General features: G+C 47.0%; 1 protein-coding gene across 5 annotated transcripts in view; it reads left to right on the top strand.

Annotated features, from left to right (window-relative positions):
- LOC119172186 (cholinesterase) overlaps window positions 1–23,246 on the top strand; it is a 97,615-nt gene that overhangs the window by 29,876 nt on the left and 44,493 nt on the right. Inside the window, exon 1 of one of the 5 annotated variants that reach the window (XM_075893267.1) lies at window positions 8,244–8,407. The exons of 3 other annotated variants lie outside the window; for them this stretch is intronic. Coding sequence is in view for 1 of the 2 variants with exons in the window: in XM_075893266.1 (XP_075749381.1) it covers window positions 8,431–8,439 (9 nt within the window). In the remaining variant the exon portion in view is untranslated. Of the gene's footprint in view, window positions 1–8,243; window positions 8,440–23,246 lie in introns of those variants that run through there. One more of the 5 variants, XM_075893266.1, reaches the window with a different exon arrangement.

Raw genomic sequence — 23,246 nt, 5'->3', positions numbered from 1 at the left:
TTCAAATGTAACTTCATGTTCCTGACAGCGCAAGTGATGACGACGACGTAACACGGTTGCGAACCACTACCACGTTGCACATTTGGTTCCATGCAGCCCTGATGGCGCGATGCTTGCTAGCGGCCTACTACTGCAGCGAATCAGCCAGACAAACTCGGTACCAATTACCTCGGAGTACCGTTCAGTTGATACGTCAATTCTAGTTCACGCACTTTTCTTTAGCGCATCGTTGATTCACGGTGGCATCGTTGATTCACGGTGGATCAGCGTACACCACGACCCTTTGAACTGCGGCAAAAAATGAGGTAGCGATAATTTAGCGTTTCCTATCGATTGGCCGTGTGCTCAGATTTGGGCGCACGTTAAAGAACCCCAGGTGGTCGAAATTTCCGGAGCCCTCCACTACGGCGTCTCTCATAATCAAATGGTGGTTTTGGGACGTTAAACCCCACAAATCAATCCTATCGATTGGGAAAGTACTTTGCTCCGATGTGCATTTATCTGAAGATCTAGAGTTCATCTAGTGAAAGCGCCATGGGGAATACGTCCGTGCATCCTATATTTTTCTATGCGAGTTCATGGTTGACCCTCCTCCCAGCGCCATGTTGCATTGCACGGCGTTCCTTGCACGGCCCGTGGGCATTGCGAATACCTACACGACTAGTGCGACGCAAGAAAAAAATTAGCCCTGTATCTGCATGTTAATCTGCAAATGTCGTCGAAAGACGATAGTCTTGCGTCTGGAGAGATTGAACAAAACGTTTATTTGATGTTCTGCACCAGAAAATTGGTGAACGGTATTCTGGAGGCGCTGCGTTGGAGTGCCTCAAGCGTGCAGTAGAGGCAAACGAGCGCACCAAGTGACGTCACATGTAAGACATGAGCGCTATCTGGCAGTTATCTTGGAAAGCAGGGTGCGCCCGTCTCGCAGGTGATAAGGTGTAGAACGCAAGGCGACTGGTAGGTGCCACCACCATCGCGCCTTAGCAAAGCGTTGGAAACACTTGCCTTTTCGGGCAAGCGTTGCATCGTCAGCGCAGCGTCATAAGCGCTATGGTTCTTGAAATTACTTGTGTATGCCTTTTCTAGTGAAAGATGCACATGCAAAATATATATGTGTTATGGTGCCCCAGACTTGCGCAATATTTGCTTATTAATTGACAATTGCACAAGTATGAACCCTAAATCTATAGCAACATTAGTGGGCGCTGCGGATGTGGTCAGCCGTTTCAAGTACTCGGTGCTGTTAAGAGTGGACAGACAGACAGACAGACAGACAGACAGACAGACAGACAGACAGACAGACAGACAGACAGACAGACAGACAGACAGACAGACAGACAGACAGAGAGACAGACAGACAGACCAAAACTTTTGCGTTGAAGGTCCTCAAGAAAGACTATAGTCTTTAAAAATCTGTGGAGAAGCCACAACTCGAGGAGAGAAGGTACGGTTCTAGCAGCCTGCGCGGCGACAAGACAAACAGCGTTGTGGAGCCGGCGTTGCGCACTGCTTTAGCCAAGGAGCACGGTCGTCAGTGTTGCTACAGCGGAGTCCGCCAAGCGCGCCGGGTCCCCGGGGCGCCATCAGTCATAATAAACACGGGGCTATAGGTGCGATCGCACCGCGGTCTGCATCAGAGGGGAAAGAGAGAGCAGGAGGAGGTGGGCAGCAATGTGGCCAAATAGAGCGACCGCGACGAGAGGCTATACACGCAGCATTGAGACCGAATGCATCGCCACCGTTTTCACCGCAAGCCTACATGATGAGTCACGCAACCTTCAATGCGTGTACACCCGTAACCGTTGAGAGAGCCGCCGCCATGACTTTCGACGGTTACACACTACTCATGGGATAGTCGATAGCGGCGGGGCTGCGATGACTTGTCGGAGGAGCTGACTGCGCTTGCTATTTTTCGATAGCGCGAACGTCACAGCTGGGGAAATGTTTGCAGAGCGTATTTTCGACAAACCGCCACTTGCGCATGCTGTGCCGCTTGCAGAAGTTCGGATTGCATGCTGACAAGTCATATTGTGTTATGGGCCGCCCTATGTAAGTTAAAACAAGAAGGACTTGGAAAGCAAGAAACAGGGGACTCGAGGAACAAAACAATTACTCGAGTAGATAAGCTGGACATCCTCATCGACAGTCGCTCGAACACTGTGGTCTCCCGTGGAGCACACGTCAGTCTTTGCAAACTGTTTGCGCAATGTGAGATGACCGAAAAGGCGAAATCACCTGTGTAGTGGACCTCGAGGTCCACCGGCTACCTGGCTGTCGTGCAGGAACGAGAGACAGCACGTCCGAAAGGAACGCTCCCTAATGGAACAAAAAAGTAAAAAAAAGAACTCGCTGGCTGCATGCCCTCGAGCGAGCGGCAGCTCGTGAGGAGCACTCGCCATAGTGATGAACGGCGTCTGCTGCGTTGGTGAAGACAAAGCTAGATCTTTTCGGGCAGAACAGATGGAGTCCCTCTACTTCCAGTTGGTAGGGCATTTGAACAGGGCGGTTGACCTCTGCTCCGCCCGGCAACTGGAGGGAACAGGAGCGAACTTTTCCTTCGCGTCAGTTATGCAAGTATCTTGTTCTTGCCATCACCCAAACTTGCTGAGGGCGTTATTTCTCTCCGATAAGAACTAATTTTCCTTCCTTCAGCAATTCAGTGCGTTTCGTTTTGTTTACGGAAGAGTTTCTCAGCTCACTCAGATATTCCTTCCGCCAACGTTTCCAAAAGATTTGCAAGTCTTCTACTCGCTTCTGGAAGAGGTGGTTCAGCTTGTCTTCGCTTTTATCATCCTTTGGCACTTCGTCAGGTGGCAGAGATATAATTATTCGCTCCACTAGAAAACTTGCGGGTAGGGCTCGTCAATATCATTGTAAACAAATGTTAAAGGTCGTTAATTCAGAATGGCCTCTACTTCTGGTAAAAGCGTGCTGAGCTCCGGGAAACCCACAAGTCTCCGTCCAAGCATTTTTCTCAAGCAGTTCATCACAGGGCGTACTAATATCTCGTCAAAACCTCCCCATCATGGAGCACTTGGGCACAGGAACATCCACTGAATTCTCGATACCGCAAAAAAAAAAAACGAGATTACATCTGGGCGTCGAACAGACTTCCACAATTTTACAAGCAGCTTTGATGTCCTCATAAAGGTTCGAGCGTTGTCAATATATAGGATTCTACATATTCCTCTTGAAATAAATATTCTGAAGGCACAGAGAAAGTTTTCCGTAGTCATGTCGTCATGTCTTTTACCAACTCTAAGAGTATCGCTCGAATGACAGCACAGGTTAATAGTACAATATGGGCACGCTGGTGTCCATCTTCTCTGATGTATGGTGGACCAGCAAAATCAATTCCTGTTACCAGAAAAGGTTCAGCCTTCGTACATCTACCAATTGGTAAAGAAGGTGCTTCTTGATGAACTGGTTTTGCTTGCATTCGCTGACATATCAGGCATCAGTGAAATGGTTTTGCTTGCATTCGCTGACACATCAGGCATCGACGTATGATTTTCTTGACTAGTTGTCTGGTCTGTGAAACTTAAAATCGTTCACGAATCTGTACATGCGTATCTCGCACGCCACAATTAAGAACCTTCATATGGGCTTGTCGGGTGGTAAGCGTGATGAAATGACTTTTTATTGGTAAAAGGATCAAATTTTCAGTTCCGTAGTTTTCGTTCTTGCTGAGTTCACGACCTTGTACACGAATCAGTCCATCCTTGTCCAATAAAAGCCGTAGATGTCAAACTTGGCTCTGAGCTGTAACAGGCTTGTTTTCCGAAAGGTGCGTTATTTCATCGCCAAACTGCGTCCTTCGCTCGACACGTATCAGATACCATTCAGTTTATTGTAGTTCTTCAGTCAGAAGCTCCTGTGATGACATGGGCACACTTCTAAGCTTCTTTATGTATCTCAACGCCCGCGCAGTGACTCGTAGAAGTTTGACGTGAGAGCTGAACCGTTCTGGGTCAATTAGTCGTTCTAATGGCTCTTTTGCGCTGACAGCATGAGTCAAGGTCGTGGTGGCACATTCTGATACTTCTGTTCGTATTTATTCATCAGAGTCTTCTCGCCATCCTGACGGATCACTCATTCATTTTGGTCCGCGCCACCACTGTTCTGTCTGATGTAGTTTTTCTGCTGATACCTCTTGTCAATAAGTCTGCTGGATTTTTCTTGCCTGGGCGGAAACGCCAAAATGAGACTTCGGTTAGTTTTTGGATTTCATCCACTCGATTCCGGACGAATGTTTTCCATGTCGACAGCTTCTTGCGAATCGAGCAGAGGCGTAAGCTTTGAGTCTGACCAAATTGTGACCATCTTGAAGGCTAGGTCAGAGATGCTTGAAAGATAACGCTAAATGCATGCTGCCAGCAGAACATGGATTTCATGTTTCTGGAAAATGAGGTGTCTTGCCAGATAGCCAGTTCATTGAAATATACATTGCTTCACGTACAGCAGCATACATTATGGTGACCACTTCCCAAATACTCAATAGTAGACGCAACACTGGCTTCATCTCTTCTTAAATAGCGAGAAGTAACTTTAGAACTTCTCATCTAGCTGTCAGGCGCTTCCCCAGAACGGTTTTTTCCTTATGAGAATAGTCGCGACACCCAAGAGCGCTATTTTTAATTTGCAGCAACAAAAAATGAAGTAATGGTAATTAAATCTTGTGGTGTGACCACAATGTGATGAAATTTTAGGTTAATAATTACGCACTATCATTGAAACGGACTTTTAAGCGCGTGGAATCTAGCAACCGTCAATGCCTTTCTACTGTGTGTTTTCCTCTTCCAGCAGGCTTATTCTGAGAGATGTTGATCTAACTGCTATAAACGGCAATATAACGGCACGTCAATCCACTGATATCTCGAAACTAGCACGTCACTTCAACAGTCCAGTGAAACTAACACGGCATTGTTATTTCTGACAGACAAGCTCATCTGCCAACGCGAAGCATAAGCTGTCTTAGGCAATGCACAGAGTAGTGCCACAAGTTCCGCGACCGATATATACTTTTGCCCAAACATACTATCGCCTGTTTCATTTCCTTATGATGTTTACTTTGTTTTCCCCTGTTTTTTTTGTCTAATACCACATCTATTGTAGTGTTAGTTGCTCTTCGACATTCTAAAAAATTAGAGCATTCTAAGTATACTTTTACGAAAATTCTTCACCACTTTCGCAATATTTATGTTGCTTTTAGCGGCCAGTGTGTTGAGATCCAATTGAGCGTTAGGAGTCACTTTTGTGAGTGTTGACACCAGGTTTTTGGTAGAAGCACAAACACCAAACAAGCCTTGTTACTGGAGCACACCTCACATTAACGTGCTTTGCAACGGTGCTTGATGACCTCCTGCACATACACAATACAGATACTAATCCATGTTGTGTGCTGTGACTCCCTATGGTCACAAGTTTTCACAGCCAAACAAGCTATCGCTGACATTGACAGCTATCTCGATTGGCTTTTGTTCATGTTGTAAGAAGCTAAACATTTAGAGCAGCATGAAAGATGAATCTTGGAATGTTACAGTAACGTAAAATGTGTTTATATCATCCGCTCAAGACGCCATGTTACTCCTAAAGCATCAAATTCTAGATGGCGGAAACACTCGGGACACTCGTGCATTACTCGGTCTTGATTTAGAAAAGGCCTTCGATATAATAACGCAATCGTCAATCTTGAAAGCGATTGCAGCCATCGGCCTAGGTCATCGATTTTACTACTTTATCCGCTCTTTTCTCACTCGACGTAGAGCCGTCCTCCGCGTAGGAGACCTCGTGTCGGAAGAAGTGGAGCTCGGACAGCGGGGCACTCCTCAGGGAACTGTCCTCTCACCCACGCTCTTCAACCTCGTGATGATCGGGCTTTCCGTACGACTTTCAAAAATAGACGGGCTAAATCACACTATCTATGCGGATGATGTAACCATATGGTGCTCCGCAGGGTCGGATGGCTTCATTGAGTTCGCCCTGCAAGAGGCTATCGACACCACCGAGTCTTACCTCGACTACACCGGTCTCAGGTGCTCACCTGCGAAGTCGGAGCTGTTGATATATTTGCCCAAACGCCGGGATGCCAAGCCCAAATGGTGGAAACCTCCGGCGGAACGCAATATCACCCTCCACACCAGAGATGGTCGTACTGCACCCAGGGTAGACACCATCAAGGTCCTCGGCATGATCATCGAGTCTCGCGGAACCAACACCCAAACAGTACACAAGCTCAGGAGTAAGACTGAAAATGCCATACGACTCGTACGTAGAGTAGCCAACAGGCACCATGGCCTCAAAGAATACAACCTGCTGCGTCTCGTACACGCGTTTGTTTTGTGCCATTTTACCTACGTTGCCGCTATACACAAGTGGCTACGTGCTGAGCGCGATCAACTCAATGCGCTTATTCGCAAGGTGGTCAAACGAGCCCTTGGCCTCCCTATCACCACTCCAACGTACAAACTCCTCGAGCTTGGCGTACATAACACGCTAGAAGAGATCGCCGAAACTCAGGAACGCGTGCAATTGACCCGACTCACTACCACCAAGGCGGGCCGCCATATTCTGCGCGAGCTCGGTTTCTTCTCCTCGAGGGCCAGGGACCCCCCAGAGTTTACTCTAATTCCCCGTGAAATCCGCGACCTTATCACGATCGCTCCCATACCACGAAATGTACACCCCGAATACAACAGAGGCAGGCGCCTTGCGCGGGCGACCGCCATTCTCAAGCGCATAGACATGGAAGCCGACAACGTCTCGTTCGTGGACGCCGCTGCCTATCGCAACAACCAAGCCTTCGCCGCGGTCGCGGTATCATCCGCGCAGCAGACTCTTAACTCAGTCACAATCCTCACCCGAAACCCCGAGGTAGCGGAGCAAGTAGCTATAGCTATAGCTATGCTCGACAGCAAACGGGAATTCATCTACAGCGACTCCAGGCCGGCCATCAAAGCCTTCGAACGCGGAGTCATCTCCGACCAGGCGTTACGTATCCTGCGCAATGCGGACCCGAGTGCCCTGAAGCACCACACTGTCATCTGGTTCCCCGCCCATCTCGGCCAGGTGCCGGGTGCCCTATCCAACCTGAACGAGATCACCCATGATGCAGCGTGCACACTTACCGACCGCACTGCCACAGGGCAACCTCATCTTGCTGGGTTAGATACCAATCGGGATGCACCAATTACGTACGATGAAATTACAAAGCACTTTTACCTGGAACGCCGCATTTTTCCACCCCCACATCCGAAACTTGACCGACTGCAGGCATTAACCCTACGCCTATTACAGACACACACGTACCCAAACCTTGCCACGCTTCACGTTTATTATCCCGATGCATACCCCAGCGACACATGTCCATCATGTGGACACGCAGCGACACTCGCACACATGCTCTGGGAGTGTAGAACAACTCCTCCCGACTCTACCTCAAGCAAGTGGGAGAAGTCCCTCAGGAGCTCACTTCTCGCCGACCAGCAATGGGCCGTCCAGCAGGCCCACGAAGCGGCCGCCAGGTACTCCCTGTCGGTCCCTACGTGGGAGACGCCCGCTACGCGCTAAGCGCGTCCTGCAGGACTAAAATAAAGATTTTTCATTCATTCATCATCCACGCGTGCGGCTGCGTAGAACACTCTGCACTGCAATCAGCGCCGAGTACAGGAGCTCTTTGTGATACTGCATTCCTAAGGAATAATTTATCGCACCCGACAAATGTGTCGCAGGTGAGATAAACAATGCTTATCTTGTAGCGACACTTTGTCCGGGCCTTCGGCGCAACAAACTGCTGCATGTTAGTGGATATGGCTACACGAAGCTATGGCATTGGGTGCGTGGCCTCTAAAGAGGACTGAATGCATTGAGCAAACAAGCCTAGCTTGTACTCGTAAACAAGTTCTTCCCGCGATACTTCTTTCCAACAGACCCTCTTTGACGACAACTAGTACAGAAACAAATGATAAACAAATGACACTTTCGAGAACAAAGCAGAGAGACCTTGTTCCTAAGGCATACCACGACTCCAATCTTCGCTATAAGATGCTGCAATACACCCACAGCTCTTCGCCAGATAACCGGGAAACCTACGTTATCTTATGAGTGCGATAGCGAACGGAATTTCTATTGCCTCCTTTTTGGGGTGAGAGAAGTAGGTTTGCTTTCCCGAGAATGATAATGGCGAAGAGGAAAGGGAGGTGCGGTTGCGAGTAATCGGCGCACGCTATATACTAAACACGGCCGAATCGGAAGCTTCGCATTGGCGGTGAGCTGCGAGGTACACACAACACCAGCGGCGAGCAGTGAAGCAATCAACGTGTCTCGCAAGCATCGAGTCAATGAAAAAATCAGCGCTGCTCGTGGGCAGATCGTGCGTTGAGAATCTGCTGCAATAGCCAAGAAGGTACGGACAGTTCGAGCATTCAGATGGGAATCGTGAGTACAATTATTGTGTTCCTCAAGGCCATTGCCCAAATGCCGTTAAGGTTAAACGTATCCAGACGCACCTTAGCGACATCATCAAAGGTTGGAGAGCACATAGACGGGCACGAAGGAAGAACACCCAAAAAGGCTGTTGTATATATATATATATATATATATATATATATATATATATATATATATATATATATATATATATATATATATATATATATATATATATATTAGAAGTATAGAGCTACTTTAGAAAGGTTCATGAATTCAGAGTTTCACTTCGACACTGTTCTACGAAAAAAAGAATATTTGTAAGTATCTGTCCTTGCAAAATGAGGGGTTAATGAATGCGTATGATCATGACGTGTACGTTTCGTGGACAGGGGGGGGGGGGGGGGTGACACATTTAGTGGGTTTTGTGGATAATTTGTGATTAAATAATGCTTGTAAAAAGTTGAAGCATCTGGTGGCGTGTTTCGAGCAGCGGAATGTCATTTTCTATCACGAGCAGTGCGGGAGCATCGGTGCGCTTAGAGTAAATAAATCGAGCAGCTTTTCCCTGCATTCTGCCCAACATTTCAATGCTGTGTTTAGTGAATGGGTCCCATGTTATACGATCATACTCAAACTTAGGTCGAATGAATGTCATAAACATAAGCAATTTAATGCCTAATGCTGGCTGGGGAATATCGAAGTTTCTGTTTTAGGAAGCAAAATTTACGGAAAGCGGAGGAACAAATATTGCTGATATGTGAGTTCCACGATAAATTGTTTGTGTATGTTACACCTAAGTATTCGTAATCTTCAACTTCACTAAGGGGTGAAGCGACCAGTGTGTAGGTATATTTTAGTGGGCTTCCTCGCGTGTTATACGAAGATTTACTGTTTTGTACATATTCAAAGCCATGCCTGACCTGTCACACCAACTTTGTATGTTATGCAAACTTATTTCAAGGTCTGTTCGGCCATGGATTGTAAATATTTTTCGGAGTAAAACACACTCGTCCGCAAACAATCTTATCTGTGTACCTGGAGTAACGATGTTGACAATGTCATTTATATAAAGTGTACCCAAGACGCTGCCATGGGATACACCGGATGTTACTGGGAAGACAGCTCGAGTTGATACATTCAATAGCAACAAACCTCACCCATTACCAAAAAATTATGATGTTTGGAAGTTTGTAATCTATAGGTTTCGGAATAAGTTTATAACGAAATATTCGGTCGAGCACCTTACTGAAATCCAAAAAAAATATAGTGTCCACTTGTCCATTACCTAAACATTTCGCAAATGAATGAGTTACAGTTAACATTTGTGACGTAGTGGAATAGGCTTTTCTGAAGCCGTGCTAGCAATCTGTTAAAATTGAATTTCGTTCTAAAAGCTCTATGATGTGGTTGGCGATAATACGCTCAACTAGTTTGCAGCAAGACGAAGGTAATGATATTAGTAAATAGTTTTCAACTGACAAACGATTGCCCTTTTTAAAAACAGACAACACTCGACCCGTCCTCAAGTCTTTGGGCACCTTATTCGATGGCTCGAAAGAGTATAAAAATAAATCAACCGATAACTTCCTCATATCTGTACAGAAACGTATTTAGGATATTATCTGGGACACATAATTTTGCTGTTTATAAAATCAAAATCATTGACGCAATACCATTGTATGAAAAGAAACCTACTTCGTACGCCTCAAAATCAGTCGAATGGAACAAGTTACGTACGTCTGAGTGGGAAAAAATGCCGTTGAAGTAGTTGTTGAAGTGTTGAGTGATTTTATGCAAGTTTTGTTTACTGTAGTTCCATACACCATTATTTCGTTGACAGGTCTCTTGTTTTCGCTCAAGTGCCCCAAAAACGTTTCTGATGCATTTTTTATGAAGCGAGAAAATACAGTCTTAAAGCAATAGTCTTTTGAACAGCAGACAGCTGACGAATATTTGCTTTTCATTTCACTGATAAGTTGCAGTGGGGTACGCTTCTTTTTGCTCCTTTGAAGCTGGCGCTTTAGTTGTAGTTTATTGCGAGTCGTCCACGGCATTTCTTTGTAGATAACTATAGGCCAAGCCATAGTGAGCTTCAGGCCGCAGGTTAATCAATGAAGTGTTCATACCATTTTCTTTTTTTTAATTTTCGTCCTCTTTCTTCTCTATCTTCCCTTTCTCACATAAATCACGTGTAAGGTAGCCTACCGAGCCAAAGCTTGGTTAACCTCCCTGCCTTTCCCTTCCGTATTATGCCGGCTCTAGTTGGGTGTTGTATTCACAAAGACATACACGTTTCGCATTGGTATGGCGGGCACCTTCACGTGAGACTCCTGCGGCGCTGAAGAGACAGTCGAACGCACCTTGTGCAGCTGCACTCGCTACGACACCCAGCGATGGTGTCGTAGCGAGTGCAGCTGCACAAGATGCACAAGCAACTTGGCTTCAAGCTTTCAAGCAACTTGGCTTCAGACCGTTTTCTGTGCAGAAGATTCTGCGTCCTTGGACGTGTGCTTCGATAGTGCCGAAAGAGAGTGAAGTGCTACTGCAGCACCTGAACGCAACAAATCTGAGTGACCGCCTGTATACTGCGATTGATTCCCCATGTGTACTCGTGATTGTGTGTATCTATCTTCTCTGTGTTCTATCTCTTCTCTCCCCTTCATTCTTTCCCCCAGTGCTGGTGTATATAGTGTTGCGCTGGGTACACCCTTTCTACACCTCGATTTTCTTTAAACGTACTCGTGCATACGACAGAACACTCTCGCCAGTCATCAAAAAGTCGTTGCTCCTTGTTGTTGTTTACCCGACACACCTATCTTATCTTCGCCGACACTTTGAAGTAAACAACGTCTTTGAACAGGGTAGCCTTTCGTGGGTATAATATATGTGCCAGGCTGGCTACTTTACAACCCCCATGTGGGCAGGTGAATTTTACATTATTTCTGAGGGATTGGAAGCAGCCAATATACGGAAGTGGAGAGAAGTGGTTCTCAGGCCAGTCGTTGTGTATGTCAATTGTCTTCTGTGTGCGTTTGGCTGCTTTCGGTCTTCCAGGTCATGCAGGCTGACTGTTTTCCTCAACGTATTCTTTTAGAGTGCTCTATTGGGCAAGCCGATACGAACGCTTGTCCTCCACCTGACAGCAGTCGCTGGGGTGCTTTAAAGCATCTCGATGTAGCGCGCGGCGTGCAGCGCAAATTCTGCGCAATATTGACGGGAATAGAGATATGCAACGAAATGAATGAAACAGTACTGTTGATATTCAGCCAGATTTCAATCTTAGACTTTGGGCTGGTGTTTTAATGTAACACTACTGGTCCATTCCGGTCTGCGGCGCCTAGCGAAGAATGCTTCAAAGCCTAATGTTCTTATACTAACATGTTGGCTTGATTGTTCTAGAATTACTTCGTCTCTGAGAACTCCGTCTATTCTGCGTTAACTATATGCAAGCGTATGCAAGCGTACTGTGGCTTGAAGACCAAACAAAAAGAAAAAAAAAATAATCTTGCTTTGATTTTTGTGTTTCTTCATTAGATAATCTGTTGAAACTCGGAGAAGTCTCATTATACGCGAGAATGAATGATCATAAATCGGCACGCGCCCGCTTGTTTTCCCCCATTGTCTTCATCATGCTCATTTTCTGCTTCGCTCCCAGAACACGAGCGCCTATTTGTCTGGCACGCAATGCAACAACTCTAACAGTCAATAGAACTAGTACGCAGAGAGAGAGAGGGAGAGAGAAAAAAAAAGAACGAAAGCGAGGAGGAAAGAGAAAGTGACACATTCCTGGCGAAAAAATTCTTGACGGGGCGGTACTCAAACCCGCGTACCCGCGATCCAAAAGCGAGCATTTTAACCAATCACTCGGTTATCAGCATGCTGGAAGAGATAGCATTGCCTTGTAGAAAATTGTATAGCAAATTGGTGGCAAAAGGAAGTGAGAAGGAGATATACGAGGGTGAACGAAAAAAATTAAGGAGAGCGAAGCACAGCCTCGTATATTATAGCAAGAGGCTGGCAAAGGAAAGTGAAGATTATAAGGAAGGAAAGAGGAGGGGAGCGTAAAGCACAGCCTTGTAAAGTATAGTAGAGCAAGAAAGTAGCAAAGGGAAGTGAAGGTTACGAGGCAGGAAAGCAGGAGGGGAGAGTAAAGCGCAGCCTTGTATAGTATAGTACAGTAGAACAAGAGGGTGGTAAAGGGAAGTGAAGTTTACGAGGAAGAAAAGGAGGAGGACGTAGTAAAGCACTGCCTTCTATTGTATAGTACAGTGTAGTATACAGCAAGGGGGTGACAAAGGGAACTGAAGCTTACGAGGAAGGAAAGGAGGAGAGGAGTACAGCAGAGCCTAGTATAGTGTAGTATTGTATAGTATACAGTACGCGTATGCTATAATGTATAGTGATATATTCATATTGTATTTTATATTGCATTCAAATTATATTGTATGCTGACCTTGGGCACGCATGACTCCTGAAATGCTGCTCATGAACACTGGCTGTGGCTCGCTGTGGTAGAAGCTGAGCTCGCCTGACGGGAACGGCCTGGCGACGTTTCAACCGCGCCAGGCCGGAGGTGCGTGGACGGCTGCTTTGGCCACAGGTGCGAGGACAATTGATTCGGCTCCAGGTGCGAGCCCGCTGCAACCTCGAGTCTGAAACCCGACAGGTCTCTGCTCCCGCACCCTGGTTCTCCGATCGCAAGTCATTTGTTTGTTTTCGTACAATATGTGACACGTACCCACTTTATCTGTATATCTTCTTTTTCCTCGGTCCCGTCCCACCACGCATCGCACCACCGCGTGCCCCGATTCCACAGCCTCGTCAACTTGGACTGTCTCGATGGTGCGCATTTTAAATATGCTGTCGGCACTGCACTTTTCACTGCACTGTACTTTTAAGCGCGATCATTTATCACGCACCGAAGGGCGCTGGCCTCAGATCAGCCGACGCTACCCGTCGTCCGAGTGACGCCGTGACCCCGATTGCGCTTAGCCACACCAAGCCTCGCTGTCAGCACGTGCCCCGCTACAGAACGGTGACCATCGTTTGTCGTGTCTTCTGAACTAAAGCACCGTTTGCATCTATTCGTCAGCTCCCTATTTCTGTAAACTCTAGCTCTTTTGCATTCTCTGCTTTTATTTTTTATCACTTTCCTTTTCCTTCTTTTATTCAAATATATTGAGTGATGTTATTTTTTTTCTATTTGCACAAATGGCCTTGTTTCTTCTTTCCCGATGGTGGTTCTGTCATCGGTTTGTTTTCACTCGAACCTACCGGGGAGATGGTAAAATAGCCTCGTGACAAATTTCGTAACGCGAGTGATTCTTTCCTGTGTACGGTGTGCCAACTGAGGCCGATGAAAGCTTTACACGGATATTTAGTTCGTACAGACCACATAAATGGGGCTGTCCGTGAACATTTCAGGGAGGTGTTCTTAAGTATGCGCTTTTTGTCCATCAGGTTTTCTAATGAGTACCTGTTGTCAGTGACACGCAAAAAAGTTGTATATGTGTGCGATGCAATTTTACCTGTTCCAATGTACAGGGCCACTCACAGTGGAGCTCAAGGGCAGGACGTTCTAAAGAGGTTTGAAAGAATGGAAGTGGCTCCTGCCACGAAGACATTTTTTTTAGACTTCACACTGGCCCTTTGCACGTCAAGGTATTTCTGGAAGAGCAGGGTGTCTTTCTACCTTGCGGACCAAATTGTCTCATTTGTGATAAACTAAAGGCTATTGATCACGTTTTTTTTTCTCATTGCTGGGAGGGAGTGTATTTTTGGGATGTATTGCAGAGGACAATCAAAAAGGAATTCCCGCTGGTCCCATACGGAATAAGATTTCTCCTGATAGATAATGAGGATGGTTCGCCATTTGACTTAATAATGCTAACAGGCCTCCACTGTTTATGGTGGGCCAGTATGGCAGAGTTTCACAGTGACTCAGATGCAAGACTCGTAAGAATGTACTTTCGAGAGTGCATGACGAAATTTGTGGAACTTCAAACACCACAGGGATCTGTTCTTGTGTGGTTTTCGAGAGTGGAACCCTTGAAAGCTCTCAATTTTTTTAAATTGGTGTCTATTCAGTAGTACTACAACTTGTTGTGAGCTTTACGTCATTGGTCATGTACGTAGTGTCTTAGAACAGGCAATAAAGCAAAAAAATAATACCGTCCGCTACGACAGGACAAGACCGTTTGTGTCAATTCATTGGTGTGCTGGGAAGAGACAAGCGGGTTCAAATCCCGGCTGCGGCGGCTGCATTTCCGATGGAGGCGGAAATGTCGTAGGCCCGTGTGCTCAGATTTGGGTGCACGTTAAAGAACCCCAGGTGGTCAAAATTTCCGGAGCCCTCCACTACGGCGTCTCTCATAATCATATGGTGGTTTTGGGACGTTAAACCCCACAAATCGATCAAATCATGGGAAGATACAAGATAAGAAGGCCAGATTTAGAATAGTTGGCTCGGTGAGTGGGGCTAGAAGGCGAAAAATGAGGGCGATGTGCGAGGAACGTTTGCAGAGAATCCTCCAAGAGAAAGCTGAAAAATGTAAGAGTGGAAAGATCAACTGAAGTTTGAAAAAGAAATAAATAGAAAACAGATGGAACTTCAACGGTTGAAACAGGAAACACTTCAGTTAAAGATTCAGCTTGCGGAGATCGAGAAGAGGCGTCAAGTCTGTAACAGTGAGGCGGAGAGTGTGAGTAAACTGAACGTAGGTGACAGGTCAGAGGTGACTATGGCTTGATACAGTTCAGCCCACAAAGAACACTGTATTTCTATCGAAAGTTATTCGACCATCTAGAGAGATTTACCGGAAGGTACACTGTCTGCAATGGTAGTTCGCATGGAATGTGCTTTTGAAGAGTCTGGGGCGATGTCTATAGAACACGCTGGGTCTTCAAACATATTCAGGTTGACAGATACATACGGTATCGCACTGTGCGAAATCTATAAAGAGAACCCTAATTCGGTTGCCATAAAGTCAAGTGTAGGACAGGCTGTGGTAATAGACGGGGCAAGGATGGGTGTGAACCATGTAAACAATTCTGAAGATGAAGCAAGGTTAATGTTTCTATCAAGTTCAGATGTAATTTATGTGGGAGAGTTATAACAAAGTGCACAAGCACTTACCGAAAACAAGGGATTGAGTCGAGAGCTAGCTAGGTCAGCCTTTTGCAATGAATGACCCATATGGAAGGGTTAGTATTTTAAGAGAACCAGGAATTGAAATGACATAAAAGTCAGAATTCCAATGCCATTGGAGCAGCAAGAAATGTGATCGATGCCATGTAACTTCTTGACATGCAGAAGTCTATTGTTTTAAGGTGATAGCTCGGTCCGATGTTTATTGGCAAAAACAAGGCATTTTCTTGCGGGTAGCAGTTTTTCGGACATTTGTAATTCGATGCGCCTGGAAGGAGTGTGTTTGGTTGGGAGTCGCTTCCTGCACCACTGCTAGCGAGTCAGCTGAGCGCACGAGTACGGTTGCTCGCAAGGAAGCGTCTTGTTGAAAGTTCTTCCAAGGTCCTATAACTCTGTACTCTACCCAGGTGATCACGGCAGCTAGGCTCGTGTGGGATATGATAACTTGAAACTGCAATTCCGACAACTGGGGGCTGTTTTCAGATTTCGATGAAGGTCGGTAGAATTATATAGCTGCAGATTTACGAGGGGGGGGGGTGTGAGAGGGAGAGAGAATAAACTTTTATTATTAACAAATACACACTGAGCCTTCCTTGGGTGGGGCCCTCAGCCCAGAGCTCCATTGCCTTGCGCGACCCTGCGAGCCCGCTGGACCAGCTGCTGCTGTTCCTGCCGGTGTAAGCTGAGCAGTGCAGACTCCCAAGAGAATTTTGTGTGGACTTTCAAAAGGCATCGATTGTTCCTTAGGATTTGTTGGATGCTACAAGTGCACATGTGTTTGTGTGAACTCGAAGAACCGATCATGTGTATAGTGAAACGCGTGCATTTAGCAGTCGTTTATGGTACGGTATAGACAAACTTTATTTTGGTCTGTCGGGGCGTGAACTAGCACGTAGTAGGCCGCTCTCACATAGGGACAGATAGGCCTAACCTGTCCGCGACATTTGGGCCTGTTGGACTGCCCATAGCTGCGTCCTTAAATCCGTACTGCATAGCGTGGCATCCTACTTCGATGATGTAGTGTTTTAAATCCGTAACGCGGGGCACCGCCAGAGCATATGATCTAAGCTGGCAAAGTCTGAGCAAAGCGCGCATGTGTTTGACGTCTGCATTTTAGGGTAAGCTTTATGCAAGAGTACGGAACTGCGATATGCCCCGACCTGCATGAGTCTGAGCGTCAATGTCTGAGGCCTATTCAGTTTACTGGCGCTGGCGGATACTTTCACCTCCTCAGATAACGGTTCTTGCAAAGTTCATTGTACGTCGTTGGAGGATCTTTGTTATCTAGAACCTCATAGTCACGCCATATAGCTACGCGGTCGACGACTCCTCGCGCAGCTTTGTGGGCTTTCTCGCTGAGGTTGGAGGGAGTGCCCTCGATCTGTCCTATGTGAGCAGGGAATCAGACGATTGCGTGTTGTTGTACCTCCTTATTTCGCAGGATCCGCAAGGCTGATTCCGAAATGGTGACCCCCCAGAATGCTTGGACTGCTGATCTCGAGTCACTGTATATTGTTTTTTCTCCCGTCGTCTAGCTGGGCTAAGGCCATTGTGTCCTGTTCAGCAACCACGGCCGTTGTGGACCGGACCTACAAGGAGTTTGTAAAAATGCGGTGTTTATCAACAGTGACTGCAAAGAATACTTTTACGTTTGAGTACCGTGTAGCATCAACAAAACATCAACTCCGGGCATATGCATGGGCCCTCTACAGGAGGGCTCTAGGTCTAGCCCGTCGTCTGCCAACATTGTATTCAGGGTGGACATTCTGAGGTATGGGTGCCACGGTAATACGCTCTCTTTGTTCTTGAGGAACGCTGCAATAGCTGGTGTCGATTTCTGTCGGGTGAACTTCAAGCTCCGGCACTGGTGGTAGAAAGTCTCGTGAACTGTGCCCTCTCTTGTGACTCAGCTATCTCTTCCAGCGTGTTGTGCACGCCGAGGTGAAGCAGCCTCTCCAAGTTCGTATACATGGAAAGCCCGAGGGCTCTCTTCACCACTTTTCTTATGAACGTGTTCAGTTCGTTCCGCTCAGGCTTCTGTCAATTGTGCATTGCCGCTACGAAGGTGGCGTGACACATCACGAAAGCATGAACCAACCTGATGAGGTTGTCCTCGCATAGTCCTTGCTGCTGGTTAGCAACCCTTCTTATCAACCTCAGGACTTTGTCTGTTTTCCTTGTAAGCTTCAGTACAGCCAGGCTATTTGAACCGTTTGAATAATCATCATACTCAGAATGCGGAGGGTGTCCACACTGGGAATGATACCACACTCGCCTGTCCTTAGAGCGATGTCGATGTCCTCTACAGGCCTCCAACCTTTCGGTTTGGGGCACCTGAGCTTGGGGATGTACAGTAGCAGCTCTGAATCGCGTAGTGAGCATCGAATTCCAGTTGGTCTGAGGTAGCGTTCTGTGACCTCGATGGCACATTGAAGTGCAGCTTCCAAATGTCCATCGCTGCCCCCGGTGCACTCACCATATAGTTAGATCATCTGCATATCTAGTATGAATAATGCCATAGACCTCCGATAGTTTTCTGGACAGACCAATCATGGTGAGGTTAAAAAGGGTCGGGGATATGACCAATCACTGAGCCGTACCTTTAGAACCAAGTTTAACGTAGTATGAAACAGGTCTCCCACTTAGAGATTGGCTTCTCTGCCCGCCAAGAATGATCTTGTGTAGTCATAAATGTTCTTGCCCAGACCAAGGCTCGAGAAGTCCCCAAAACATACCAAAACATAGGATGTTGTCGAAAGCCTTTTCCAAGTCACGGCGAAGAATGGCTCTCATTTGTCTCTCGTGTTGCGATCAATGATCTGGTTCTTTGTTAGCTTCATGGCATCTTGAGTAGAAAGCTCTTGTCTGAAGCCTATCATGTTGTGGGGACAGATGTCACCGTCTTCCAAGTATCGGGAGAGCATGTTCAAGATTGCGTGCTCGGCTACCTTTCTCACACACGAAGTGAGCGAGATGGGCCTAAGATTGTCGGGACTGGGTGGCTTTCCAGGTTGGAAATACGGATGACGGTGGCCTTATTCCATGGTGCTTGAACATTTCCGTTGCTTCATGACTTGTTGATGAACTGAGTGAGGTGCTCTATTGATTTGTCATGCAGGTTCCTTAGGTCCTTATTAGTGATCTTGTCTGAACCGGATGCCGATTTGTCATTTGAAAAAAAAAATACAACTTCGAGGAAGAGGCAAATGTTGTGATCAGTGCGCGATTGAAACCAGTTTGTTGTTCGAGAAGTGTGCGAGTGCATCGGCGCGAGAAAGACGGCGATGACGACGACAAAATGTATGAACGCGAGCTTGTTTGGTGTATTCAACAAGGACGATGAGGTGCAGATGGAGTGTGTGGAGTGACGTCGGGAAACTTTACCTTTTAGGCGACAAACAAACAAACAAACAACCTTTACCAATGAAGTGCGAAAGCAATGACGGAAAAGCAGCCGAAGAAAGAAAACGACTGACGGGGCGGAGACGTGGCGGAGGCGAGCAGGCGACCAGGGTGCGAGAGTGGCGGCTGTGTTCCTGTGGCAAGGCCGCTGCGGGCTCCCACCTGGACGTGTTCGCAAGCGTCGACCATCGTCTGGCGTTGGTCATGCTGCTCGTCGTCTGACGTTGGCTGGGCTGCTCGTCGTTAGGTGGTGGCCAGGCATTTGGACTGGCGTTGGCAGGGCACTTCCCCTCCGTCTCCGGTTCCACGTCTAATCGTCGAGGAAAAACGCCGACAGGGCGCTGTCCTTGCGTCCACCGACGCTACCGATCATCCGAGCGACATCGTGATCACGGCTGTGTTTCGTCACATCAAGCCTCGCTGCCTGCACGTGCCCCGCTACAGAACGGTGACCATCGTTTGTCGTTTCTTGTGAACATTTGCATCTATACGTCACCTCTCTAGCCCTGTTAATTTTAGCTCTTTTGCATTCTCTGTTGTTGTTTTTTTCTATTTGCACAAATGATCTTGTCTCATCTTTCCCGATGATGGTTCTGTCATCGGTTCGTACTCACACGAACAACCTACATGAGAGCGTATTGCTAAATAGCCTCGTGAGAAGTGCATACTCTCTTGTATAGTGGAGCTTATACCATATTGCTAAAGCACAAAGGTAGCAAAGAGAATCAAGTGAAGGTGACCTTTACTTGATTTTCTTTGCCTTGTATAGCGTAGAATAGCAAGAAGAGGGAAAAGGCAATTGAGGGTCTGGATGAGAGAAAAGAGGGGACGTGACGCTGAAGCATAGCACAGCCACGTATGGTATTGGAGGAGGAGGAGGAAGGGAAGAAAGGAAAGGCAGGGAGGTCAACCAGACGCACGTCCGGTTTGCTACCCTGCACTGGGAAAAGGGGTGAGGGGATTAAAGGAGAAGAGAGAGAGAAGTGAAGGACAACGTGTGCGTAGATGTGACCTTGTCCATTGCACGCTTATAAGCGGTCGCGTAGTCCGGTCGTCTTTAGAAAACTTAGCAATGCCCGCGTCGCTTTGCTGGCCTGCAACGCGTAGAGCCATGAACCAAGGATCTTCTCTTCGGAAAAAGGTCTACTGTCTAGTGTCTCTAACGTTTCGCGTAGCAAGTTGCGTTCGCTCGCAAAACGTTCACATGAACACAGTAGATGTTCTATTGTCTCGTCGTTGTCGCACGATTCACATCGGGAGCTATCCGCCATTCCTATGCGAAAGGAGTGCGCCTTCGTAAAAGCTACTCCTAACCACAGGCGGCACAGTAAAGTTGCATCCTGGCGGGAGAGTTCCGACAGAACTTGAAGCTTTCTCGATGGGTGCAGTTTGTGTAGGCGGCGGTTCCCGACACTAGGGTCACTAAGCCAAGTCTCTGACATAGTGTTAGCGAACGAGTGAAGGCCCCTTGCAGCGTTGGTTCTCGACAATGGAATTGGTGTAGTCTGGGCGTCCACGTGGGCGAATCGGGCAGCATTATCAGCAAGGTCGTTACCGACAATACCACAATGTCCCGGTAACCACTGGAACACCACGTAATGTCCTTTCGACAAAACTTCGTGAAGCACTTCTCTTATTTCATTTACTAGTTGTAGATGCAACTTTGTCGTAAAGCTGATTGCAAGCTCTGAAGGGATGCCTTGGAGTCGCAGAACTTAGTCCATTTTTGAGGCCGGGCTTCCGCGATATAAAGTATAGCAGCACGTAAGGCGGCTAACTCCGCTGCTGTGGATGTTGTCCTATGCGACAGTTTGAACTTTATAGTGACCTGGTACGTCGGGATGACAACAGCACCTGTGGAGCTGTCAGCCGAGACCGATCCATCGGTGTAAATTTGGGTTCTCTGGCCGTATTTTTTGTTGAGTAGCGACAATGTCACCTGTCGTAGGACCACTGTTGAATGACTGCTCTTGTTTGTTATTCCCGGAATAGTGAGGCACACCTGTGGTTGTTGTAGGCACCATGGAGGTGACGCTGGTCTTGTTGCTGGAGTGAAGCCAAAAGGAAGGCATTCTCTATGAGCAGAAATAATCTTTGAAAACATCGATTGTGGTCTTTGAAGTGGTAACACTGCAACATGGTGACCAGGAACTCGGCAGAGGTGTCTTATGTGGGCTCTCAAATTGTCAGTGGTGATGCATGTTTGAATTGGATGCTCTCTTGCGATCATAATTGCCCCGTAGGTTGAGGTGCATCGCGGCAATCCTAAGCACACGCGTAGTGCTTGTCCTTGCAGACTTTCGAGGGTGCGGGTGTTCGTCTTGCACGTACTTGCCAGTAACGGCAAGCTGTAGCGCAAAAATCCCAGAAACAGTGCCCTGTATAGCTGCATCATTGACCTTATCGATGTGCCCCGAGATTTTCCGCAGAGGAACCGCATTATATGGACGATGGAAGTTAGCCTTCTCTTCAGGTAATTACAGTGGGTACTCCAAGAAAGGTGCCTTTCAATAATCACACCCAGAAAGCAATGGTTCTTCTGGTATGGAATATTTTGTCCATTGATGGTAACGGGGTATTGTGTCATGGCTCTGCGAGTAAACGCAACCAATGCCCATTTCTCCGTTGAGACGAAAAGACTCTGCTTGCGGAGATATGAGCACGTCAGGGTGGCAGCCTGCTGGACTCTTGCACGTACTTGTAGACGAGTTACAGCCGAAGTCCATAGACAAATATCGTCAGCATATATGGATATGAGGATAGTACTGGGCAAAATTTCACGAAGACCTACCATCACGAGGATAAATAAAGTGGGACTTAATACGGCGCCCTGAGGGACGCCACGGGAGGTATAGTAATTTGTGGTAGGTTCACCTGCGGTTTGTACAAAAAAGGACCTTCTCGTCAAATAATCCTGGATCCATTGGAACATCCGACCACCGATTCCGACAGCTTCCAACGAGTCTAGGATGGCTTTTTGTGGTATAGTATATCATGGAGCGCAAAGGGGTAGCGAGCGTGAGGAGGAGGGGAACGCCCCCAACTACGCTGTTTTCTCGTTCTTGGCGTAGCTACGCCAGGAAAAAGCTTGACGTAGCTACGCCAACCCTTCCCTTGCTCATAATTGTATATGTAAATGTTCAACAACAAAAGCTATATTCATAATGCGGCTTCTGCTCAGTTTGGCAACAAGCTTCGCGATAACATTAAATGGCGTGGTTACTTATGGCTGCTTTTAGCTGAGTTCTGGCTGCTTTTTCAAGTCTACCGAACAACAGTCTATGTCCAAGTGTGATTGGTGAATGCTGGTAAGCTTTGCGGACGTTTTATATGCCCAGAATCGAGAACCGGATATAATCACAGTTACAACCCGTGCGGAAATGCAAGCGAAGAAAGTAATCAGTTTCTATGCGATTTTCATTCATTGCACGCGCACTTCTCGATGGAACGATATCGCACGATTGAGGATTCGTGAGAAACAAGCAAGATCAGCACCAGACGTAGCTTTTGCGAAAGGTGGGCTCACTAGGGCGTCTTCCCATATCGGATGTACGGCAAGTGCACCACGCTGTTCTTGGTTCTCGATTGCGTCAAGCATTCAAAAGCGTACAGCCTCGAGTTTGACACGCAGCAGGGTTACACGAAAGAACGCGCCTTCGTAAACCAAATGTGTTGTTGCAGGTCTCAGAGTGGGCCAGAAGAAGGAGCAGCTGGCTCTTCGAATAAATCCGCTCCCTTTGACAAAGGAGACAGTGATGCTCGAGCTATCTTTGTTTCTTGTGCTAACGTTATGAAATAAGGCGTGGAATTGAAAAAAAAGGCAGCTATCGCGTTACTTGGTGCAAAAGGAAACGACGAGGCGATGGCGTCAGCTAACCTCATTAGACACAATAGTGCGCGTGCTTCTCAGTATTTGAGTGAGTCATGTGAAGAAGCCAACGGCCCACAAGGACTCTGTTTCAAGAATACACTGTAGTACATGCTATGTAATCGGTTCACCACATTTCAGCCCACGGGTGCGATATTAATCTAGGCATTTGTCATCTGAATATGTAATTAGATTCTGGACAAATGAACGACGATGAAAATAAACAATAGAGAGCCGATGACATATCTTACGAAACTTCAGACGAATGGTGGCTACCAACACATTTGGATCGTGCAGTTTCTGTCCTCTGGTCCCTTTGTCACCCTGTTCTGTTTGCAACTTTCAGAAAGGAAGGATAACTTTGTTGCTTAAAGAGCGTGCTGCATGGCACATTTA

This window comes from Rhipicephalus microplus, chromosome 4 (genome assembly GCF_043290135.1).
Source record: "Rhipicephalus microplus isolate Deutch F79 chromosome 4, USDA_Rmic, whole genome shotgun sequence".
Classification (NCBI taxonomy): domain Eukaryota; kingdom Metazoa; phylum Arthropoda; class Arachnida; order Ixodida; family Ixodidae; genus Rhipicephalus; species Rhipicephalus microplus.
Note: the sequence above shows the minus strand (reverse complement) of the source record. Positions and strands in the feature narration are given on the sequence as shown.